Source organism: Astatotilapia calliptera, chromosome 16 (assembly GCF_900246225.1).
Source record: "Astatotilapia calliptera chromosome 16, fAstCal1.2, whole genome shotgun sequence".
Taxonomy (NCBI): Eukaryota; Metazoa; Chordata; class Actinopteri; order Cichliformes; family Cichlidae; genus Astatotilapia; species Astatotilapia calliptera.
The window spans coordinates 24,115,937-24,126,183 of record NC_039317.1 but is presented as its reverse complement, the minus strand read 5'-3'; the positions used below and the strand labels follow the sequence as shown (position 1 = coordinate 24,126,183).

The 10,247-nt window shown below is 44.4% G+C and overlaps 1 protein-coding gene across 1 annotated transcript; it reads right to left on the bottom strand.

Annotated features, from left to right (window-relative positions):
• Nucleotides 1–349: 349 nt before the first annotated feature.
• On the bottom strand, nt 350–6,477 carry LOC113007582 (uncharacterized). Its single transcript, XM_026144299.1, has 2 exons — nt 5,517–6,477; nt 350–5,433 (listed from the first exon to the last, which is right to left on the bottom strand). Exons 1-2 carry the CDS (start codon nt 6,475–6,477, stop codon nt 1,034–1,036), a joined length of 5,361 nt encoding a protein of 1,786 aa, XP_026000084.1. The 3' UTR covers nt 350–1,033.
• Nucleotides 6,478–10,247: the final 3,770 nt, after the last annotated feature.

Here is a 10,247-nt window from a genome sequence, read left to right as displayed (position 1 = left end):
TGCACAAGTTGCACAACTCTCACCAAACAAGGAAACCTGGGAGTTCCCTCAGTGGTTAGATTTGCGAGACAAAAACACTTCATGTTTAAGAAAATAAATGTAATCTTAAATATCAAATAAATAAGACATGCCTTGGGCCAATATAAACATCTTTCTCACAGCTTAACCAAGCCGAAAGATGACAAAAGATTTCAAATATATTCCGTTTTTCTTAAGTTTCTACAAATGTAAAAAGAGATATTGTCAATGAATATATTACTGATGCATATGTGTGGCTTTATGAAAATGTTAGTTAAAGGAATTTTGTTATTAGTGTAGCCTGGCTAAATTAACCAGCCCAGAACACAGATTATCTTTGGGGTTCTTTTAATCTGAATGATAAAGTAAGTGCTCAGAAGAAAATAACAAGGTTGTAAAAATAAAGAAATAAAATTGTTACAGACAGCTCCTATCCAGTAACAGCTTTGTGCTCTGGTAACCCACTGCTACTGCAGGTTATTTCCCCAACTTTATCAGCATCTGGAACTCAAGGACATCTAGCGTCATTTCGTGTCTGATATAAACCCAAACATAAATAAAACAAAACTTAGCAGTGCAAAAATAACTGTAGTGGCTTCTCCTGCATAGATACAGAGCCAAGATTAAACAGTTAACACGGTACATTTCCCTCTTACCCACAGAGATAGTATAATACAAGTGTGAACTCAAATACATACAGTGCATTAATCCAGCAGAAAACGGAATATGGATCCCTCTGAGACGAACGGCGAAGTTGGTGGCAGCTACTCCTGGTGCCTTAACTGTTGCACACTTTGCGTTCAAAACAGATCACGCAGCGAAAAAAAGGCATTGCACACCCACATAACACCAATGCAAGCTAGCACTCGTGCATGTCTCCGTAGATCCCCATGATCCCTTCCGCTCTCAGAGGTACCCCAAAAGAAAAACAGTGCCATCCAGTGGCATGTCCCATAATATCGAACTTCCACCCGGCTACATACTCCCCTGCTTAAGAGTCAACGTCCCCGGTGACTCAATTGGTATATCTCAACTCATGCACTGCTTCCTTAAAGAGAGCAGTACCCAAATTAGTCAACAACTGAGACAGTACCTCAGGGCTCAAGGTGATGGCATGACATGCTGATACAGGGACATGGTAAGGGTTTGAATGCACTCCAGCATTAGCTCTTTTACTCCGACGGGGCACTGGTGTTGGTGGAATGACCCCAATATCCCTGTTAGTTTCAGTAGCAACTGTCTCTGGTGTGGACACCTGCTCAGAGTCAGATGGTACAGTAACACGAGCATCATCAGTGTTTACAGACTCAGAAATGTCACTGCTTTGAACTGCTTCATCAGACCCCTGCTCTGCACTTGGGTATGAGGTTTCTCCGAACAACACATACTCAGGATCTGGATCTGAACAGCCTGTTTTCTCTTCTGTCCTAGGACTCACTACCACAGGGGATTCATTATTTTTCTTTTTCCTGGGTGCAGGAATTGGGCCAATACAAGGTCTAAGGTTAGCTCTGTGAACCCGTTTTACTGGCCCACCCTCCACCGGCTCCACTGCATGTGTGCTGCCCTGGACTTCGACAACCCTATAAACCACAGGGCTCCAGGCGTCCTGAATTTTGTTCCTGCCTTGGGGCCAGTGTCGCAGATAAACTAACTGACCTACTTCAACAGGGGGGCAATAGACTCGGGTTTTGTCCAGCTCAAGCCTTTCCGCTGCTTTCTGCTCCGTGTACTGCCTTGCTCTGTTATGTGCTTCATTTAAGCGCTGCTGATGCACAACCAGCCAGTCATGTCTCTTATCAAGCACCTGCTCCTGCCCCAGTAAAGCATCTACAGGAAGGTGGGGGTGCACTCCAAACATGAGGTAATACGGCGAGTGCCCTGTGGTGGCATGGGGAGTCACATTGTACGCATAGACCAATTCTGGCAAATACTCAGGCCAACGGCGTTTCTTGTCAGGTGGGAGGGTACGCAATAGGTCATGAAGTGTCCTATTGAAACGTTCACATTGTGCATTACCTTGGGGATGATGTGGTGTAGTACGGCTTTTTTTAACCCCATATAACTTGCACAGTTCCTGAATCACATCACTTTCAAAATTTCTGCCCTGATCAGAATGTAACCTCTCTGGTACGCCATACCTCATGAACCACTCTCTAAGCAAAATCTTAGCAGTTGTATCAGCTTTCTGGTCGCGTGTGGGGAAAGCTTGTGTGAACTTGGTGAAAACATCTGTAACCACCAACACATTTTCCCGTCCATCTGAGGCTGGCTCCAACATGCTAAAATCTACTGCAACCACTTCAAGAGGTCTAGTGGCCAAAAAAGGCTTGACAGGGGCATGAATCTTGGGCTGTGGCAACTTAGTAAGCACACATCTGTAGCATTTCTTAATCCACTGGTCCACTTCTTCATACATACCAACCCAAAAACATCTCTGTCTTAACAGATTCTGGGTCCGCTCCACCCCCTGATGCCCCATCTGATCATGCACACTCCCCAGTACAGCTTCCTTTAAACAAGCTGGCAAAAGGAGCTGCTGACACCTCCCCAAATGTCCATCCTCAATGACCCGATACAACAATCCCTCCAACTCCATGATACGTGACCACTGCCGGAGCAGAGAAATCACAGACTTAGCCAAACCTCTCCTCTGCTGGTGTGTGGGTTTCTTCTTTTTGTCCCAAAACTGCCTAAAGGACTTGATAGTAGGGTCAGAGCACTGAAACTGTCGCAACTCTTCCTTAGAATATCCTGGCAGAGTGGGTGTATTCCCTTGGGAATCAGTAAAATGGGTGTCTTGCTCAACTGCTGTGACCCGGGCCTGCCTCACCTGACAACATTTTACACCTGCACTTACTAAGTCCAGGCCTAGCGTTGTCCCTCTGCTGACAAGGTTACAGATGGATATGCATCCATCAAACTCCTCCTCATCTCCTGCAGGCTGGGGCTCCCCTGCTAATGGCTGTCTAGAGAGGGTATCGGCTGCTGTGTTACACCGACCAGGACGATACTGCACCTCAAAGTCAAATGGCGCTAACTGGGCAACCCAGCGCTGTTCAATGGCTCCCAGCTTTGCTGAGTTCAGGTGGCAGAGGGGGTTGTTATCTGTCACAACTGTGAATTTGGAGCCTAAGAGATACCCCCTAAACTTCTCAGACACAGCCCATTTAAGGGCGAGGAGCTCTAATTTCATGCTGCTATAGTTTCTGTCATTTCTCTCTGCGTTTCTCAACCTTCGGCTGGCGTATGCTATAACACGTTTCCTGCCACCCTGCACCTGATAAAGAACTGCTCCCAGTCCTAAACTGCTGGCATCCGTCTCAACAACAAATGGCAGTGAGAAATCAGCATAAGCAAGTAGGGGGGCACTCGTGAGCTTCTCTTTCAGCTGTTCAAATGACTCTTGACAAGATGGCGTCCACACACTTTCCAGCAAGTTTTTATATTTAGCTGGACTGTCCTCCTTGCCCCATGCATTAATCAGATCATGCAAAGGACCTGCCAGCTGCGAAAATCCATGGAGAAATCTCCTGTAATAACTGCAAAAACCCAGGAAGGATCTCAGCTCTTTAACTGTGGTGGGTACTGGCCACTGCCTCACTGCAGCTATCTTGTCTGGGTCCGTACCTATCCCTTCAGCTGAGATCTGGTGACCCAAAAAGCGTACACTAGATTGGAGAAAATGACATTTCTCCACCTTAACCTTCAGCCCAGTTTCCCTGAGTCTCTGCAACACTGTCTGAAGACGTGTCAAATGGTCTTCAAAAGTTGATGAGTAGACTAATATGTCATCTAGGTACACGAGCATGATCTGAAGGATTAAGTCACTCATAGTGGCCTGCATGAGTCTTTGGAAAGTGGCTGGACCGTTACACACACCAAAGGGCAATCTGGTATATTCAAACAACCCAAATGGGGTTGTAAAAGCAGTCTTGTGCCTGTCTCTTTCGTGAACTGCCACTTGATGATAGCCACTTGCCAGGTCGATAGTCGAGAAAAACCTTGCACCATGTAATGCATCAAAGGATTCATCTATACGGGGCAAAGGAAAGGCATCACGTCTGGTCTTGGCATTTAGCCGCCTGTAATCGACACATAACCTCAAGCTGTTGTCTGTCTTCCTCACCAGCACAATGGGCGATGCATAGGCACTAGTGCTTTCTTTGATCACACCCTTTTTCAGAAGCTGGGTTATGTGTTCTCGCACCTCTTTGTACTGTGTTGGAGGTATCCGTCGGTAGGCCTGAGTGACCGGGACATCATCGACTAGGTGTATCTCATGACTGATCTTCTCTGTATAACCTAGATCTTCATCCTTGAAAGCAAAAACATCTGCATACTGAGCCAAAAGTGCAGCTAATTTGGTCTGTTCCTCTTGGGAGCCACTAATGCTCAGCTGCTCTATCAGCAATTTCAGTTCACCATCAGATTCTTTAGCCCCTTCCTTATTCAGTGACACTTCCTCGTGGTCAGCAGAGATACGATTAAACTGCACCTCAGCTGCATTTTCAACACACTCCACTACAGTAAGCATACCAAGTCTGGTCCGGGGAGCCAACCACACATCTTCCTGAGAGAAGTTCACAACTTGAACTGGAAACACGTGCCTGTCAGTTTCAACAAGAGTAGGAACAACAACCAAACCACTGGGAACGAGCGTGTTGGTTGGCTCAAGTAACATTAAGGTCTGGTCATCTGAAACTTTCCCAAGCCCTCTAGCAAATACTGTGGCCACGGATGATGCTGGCACGTGTACAGTATTTTTACCAGCTAACCGGGCGATGGATGACCTCTCTAATACTTCGCAGGCTTGCACCCTCTGAAAAGCTTCTCCCCAAGCAGCATTTAACTCTCCTCCGAGAGTTGAATCAAAACTAGCAATGGCTAGCTCCTTACATCTCTTTATTATGTTCATTCCAACAAGAACAGGGGGGGATCCCTCTAGTCTGCTGGCACCTTTTCCCACCTGCTGTTCCACATCATTTTCCTGCACCTTAACTTTAGCTGACATTAGCTCTTGGTCCTGTGGCCCTCCTGGTTCTGGGGCGGGGTCCCTGACTACCAAAAACCCACACTCCTGCGCTGTTAACCCCATGACCTGCACATCCAGCTCAATGTAACCTATATAAGGAATTGGCAATGAGTTAGCTGCAGTCAATTTAAGCCATTTAGCTGTAGGGGTTACATCATCATCTTCACCCATTAGGTGTTGTCGGAAAAATGCCTCTGAGATGGTGCTAACCTGGCTCCCTGTATCCAAAAGGGTTCTAGCCTTAATCCCTCCCACCTCAATTTCAACTTCAGGACATTTACCAACTGCTCTGTCAAAAAATCTCTCACGAGTTAGGGTCTTTGAGCCAGTAGTCTCCCCTCGAATTGCCCGGCTCTTGGCAACCGAGGTGGCTAGTTTCCCTGACCAGGTGCAGGAACAGAAACTGGAGAGGCTCCTTGCTTAAGGGTTTTGCACTCCCTAGCAATGTGTCCAACTCCCTTACACTTGAAACAGATGGGCTTCCCATCATCAGTGAACTGGAACTTTGATCTGGGAATCCCACGTTTAGGGGCCCTTTCTCCGGATGTAACACTCTCCCTAACCACACTGAGTAACTCCCCAATAGCCTTGCCCTGCTCAGAAACCACCTTAAGGATTTCATCTAGAGTTGCAGATGACCTATCTGGAGCTTCACGGGTACTCTGATCCCTTGCAACCGCACTGTCACTTAATATGGGCCTGCTCTTGGCAACTCTGGTGCCACTAGGTTTTTCTTCCATCGACCAAGCAATTGCTTCCTGACGTACATCAAAAAGCGTAGACTCTGGCTTTTCCCTCACCATCTTGCGAAGCTCCCTTCGCAGAGTGGAGTCTCTTACTCCCTCCACAAACTGGTCTCTAACTGCCATCTTTGTGTCTCGTACTGCATCAGGCCTTTGTTTAAGGGCTAAGCGGAGGATCTGGGACAGAGCGTGTGAGTACTCAAAGAAATCTTCACCTTCTAGCTGGAAACGGCTAAAAAAGGTTTGCAGTAACTGTGCTACACTGCGCCTCTCACCATAAGCTTCTCTGAGAAAACAAAATATTTCTTCGGGTTCAATTTGCTCTCCCCCAGTACATAACTTGATCTCTTCAAGTGCAGAACCCCTGAGGAGGGAAAAAATGAAGTCAACCTGATCATCATTACCCAAGCCTCTAGTTCTGATACCCCTCTGTACTTCATCAATAAACTCCTCTACAGAACGTCCATCTACGGTTGCATCCCCACTAAAGGGTTGAATAGGTCGCTCTCGCGGCAGATATACATATGACCTACTTGCCCCGTCACTCAAAGCAGTTATCCTGGCCATAGCCTGGTCATGTTTGTTACTCAGTTCTGACAATTTTGCCTGAAGCTCAGTGACAGGGTCCCTTGCGGTGGCCCCCGCCAAACCCTGGTCATCGTCACTGTTTGTGTCTGACATAATGAAATGTCTGTGTCCAGATTAGTCTTTGGTCAGGATGCAGAAATTGCCTTAGCAGTCTATTCAGCTAGGTGCCACTGATGTCCTCTTCTCCTCTGGAAAGAATCCTTCCCTCGATCGAAATCACCCTCTTCTGGAAAGACTGGCCACTGCTCCTCTGCACACCTCTGGTATGGCCTCAATCGTCCGATCCTTTCCAATCCCTCGCGTCGCAGGTGACCACCACTACAGTTATTTCTTGCACCGTAAAATAACCTACTTAAACGGAAACCCATAAAAAACAAAATCGCTGAGCTGCCACTTTTGCAGATACCCCACTCCTGGTACCAAATTGTGTAGCCTGGCTAAATTAACCAGCCCAGAACACAGATTATCTTTGGGGTTCTTTTAATCTGAATGATAAAGTAAGTGCTCAGAAGAAAATAACAAGGTTGTAAAAATAAAGAAATAAAATTGTTACAGACAGCTCCTATCCAGTAACAGCTTTGTGCTCTGGTAACCCACTGCTACTGCAGGTTATTTCCCCAACTTTATCAGCATCTGGAACTCAAGGACATCTAGCGTCATTTCGTGTCTGATATAAACCCAAACATAAATAAAACAAAACTTAGCAGTGCAAAAATAACTGTAGTGGCTTCTCCTGCATAGATACAGAGCCAAGATTAAACAGTTAACACGGTACATTTCCCTCTTACCCACAGAGATAGTATAATACAAGTGTGAACTCAAATACATACAGTGCATTAATCCAGCAGAAAACGGAATATGGATCCCTCTGAGACGAACGGCGAAGTTGGTGGCAGCTACTCCTGGTGCCTTAACTGTTGCACACTTTGCGTTCAAAACAGATCACGCAGCGAAAAAAAGGCATTGCACACCCACATAACACCAATGCAAGCTAGCACTCGTGCATGTCTCCGTAGATCCCCATGATCCCTTCCGCTCTCAGAGGTACCCCAAAAGAAAAACAGTGCCATCCAGTGGCATGTCCCATAATATCGAACTTCCACCCGGCTACATTAGATTCATTAAAAAAGTAATTGGTTTTCCTCAAAATAATTTGCTGATGCAATTAAGTTTTATACAGACGTAAACTGTCAGAGAGCGGCTTGTGTTGCTGTTGCGTACAGACCATTTCAAACTAATTAACTAGCAAAATGACAAACACATAACTTCCCACATGCCTGAGGATTCTCCCTTGGGAAAGCAAATCCGTCATGAATTTGCTACAGCTAACAGCTTTACTCATGTATGTCTACCGTATACGTTAGCAACAAGGAACACAGTGACATACATGTGGATACTTTTTTCCTCTAAAAGAATGTACACAAAAACTCAGTCCCACCTGGCAGCATATTTAGCTAAAGAATTGCTCGAAACTAAACAGTCTGACATAAGGGTTTATTTACTGTAGGACAACTAAACAAGGCTAGACCATAAGAGCCGGTAATTAGAGAGCGAGGAAACAACATGGTCTCCTTGATGGCATTGAGGTTTTGTCACGAGGAGACACAAAAATCCAAACATGCTGACAGAAACTTTCTTTCTGAAACTCAGAAAGAAAGTTTCCTCTCTCTCCTTTTACTTTTTTCTTTCTGCTCCCTCTCTCACACACACATGCATATGCACACACACGCACGGCCTCGACTGTGTTTTGGAGACATTCAAGGAGTTGGCTGTAAATGTTTAAAACTGCCCCGATGATACATGTACTTGAAATTTAATGAATATGAATCCATAACTAATCCAATTATATTTACTTCTGCACTCCTTTATGATTTTATAATCATAAAGGAGTGCTCAAACTGAAAAGCTGTTTTGGCTTCATATGTGAAAAATCTATTGTTTCCACAGGCGAAAAAAAGAAAAGAAAACCCTCCTGTGAAGCACTTGATCACTAATTTTACTGTAATAATAAACTCATTTCATGGTGTTGCAACATAAGAGTTCAGGCCAAATACTGCTTGAGATAATTAGCTCAAGTGAATGAAAGGGTTGTGTTTTGTGGGCTACGCGGAGACGGCTCTGTCCTGATACAACAATGTGTTCATATTAGAACCAGTTTTATTCAACCTTTGAAGGACAGCGTCCTTACTCCCATCTCACTCCCTATAGCGTTCCTTCTGCCAGTATTGTCTTGGATACCAATCCTCCTCCATCTGCTAGGATTAAACTTCTGCACACCCCAACACACATGCCTCCCACCCCCCCAAGACAGGTTTTATAACTATGCCAAATGAGACCTGGATGGCAGTGCACTCCACTTCCTAAACAAATCCACTCTTTTTAAAATTCTTTACTTGAAAAGTTTAGCATTTTGCATCTCTGGTATTTAGTTTTAATAAACAATAACTATTTAGAAGGAATCAGTAATAAAAGTCTGTATTTCCACTGATTATTCTTTCAGAGTGTAGTTAGATTGCATTTTAAATCTCAGTGTAAAAATGTTCAATGTGAAGGTCTAACCAACATAATGTTATCGAATGAATAATTGTAATCACGCCTGTGTAGTCTGTGTGATTTCTAATGGTTTCACTCTGAGAGCAGCATACTTCAGTGAGAAGACAGCTCAAAGAAGGCTTGTTGCTGCACTGTTGCAGAGACACTTAACTAAAATATTCAGGAGAAAAGCACCTTAATTATACAGATGATAGAGTACAGGCCCTGAAGTTGTGCGCATGAGTGTGTATCAACATTGCACAGCTTCCATAATAGCTGCTAATTGGCTAATGGCTCTACAGACTTGTCACTTTCATTGGTGCATCTTTGTTGCTGTTGTTGTCTAGACCAGTGGTTCCCAAACTTTTTTTGCTAGGCCCCCCTTTGTTTTACAAGAAAAATTTCCCCCCACCCCCCCCAGCGCACGTACAAACACATCCTCCAACCACACACACCCATATTTTGCTCCATTGCGGTTTATTTCACACCTCAAACAGTAAACAATTAAGCAAATACAAGTAATCTGCAATAAATTACAGGTAGTAAGAAAACAAACTACTAACTCTTTTACGCTACGTCCGCACCTACACGGGTATTTTTGAAAATGCAGCTGTTTCGTTCACACGTAAACGGCATTTCAAATCACCAAAAACTGAGATTTTTTAAAACTCCTTTTTTGCCTTTAGGTGTGGACGAGGAATACAGAGTTCGTCACGCAACGTCAAAGGTATGTGCCTTTTTCACGTCACGCTGTGCGCCACGTTATTGTTTACATGAGATGAACTGCAGAATGGCAGATAGTCAGATTAACAGCATTTTGTCTCTATCTTCAGGTTTTACATGCTTACATAAACATGGGCAGTTACTGTCCCTCCATTTAGAAAGGCTGAGGCATCACGATGTAATTACTTTAGGTGCAATTGTTTTTTTTCCTGTTTAATAATATTCAACATTGCTATCAATACATTTTTCAAAAAATGCCTCTCTGTGCAAAATGGGTTCAAAAACATAAACAGCTGTGGGATACTGTTTGTCTGTGATTTGAACCGGAGGAACAAATCATGGCAGGGTCAGCCTGATATTATTTGTATCCCGCTGTAACTTTACTGTGTAAAGAGCTAACATCTCCAAAATGTCAGGAGTAGTTAGTCATTACAACAAATGTTTGTGAACTAAAAATCAAGAATGTGGGATACTGTTTGTCCGTGATTTGGAGAGCCCAGCGTGTGCTCCCGACCAAGGGAAAACCAATTATGTAGAAGAGACCTACCTTGGCACTTGTGCAGGTGAAACCAAAGGGAAAATATGCTTCACCATATTTTCTAGTCTTT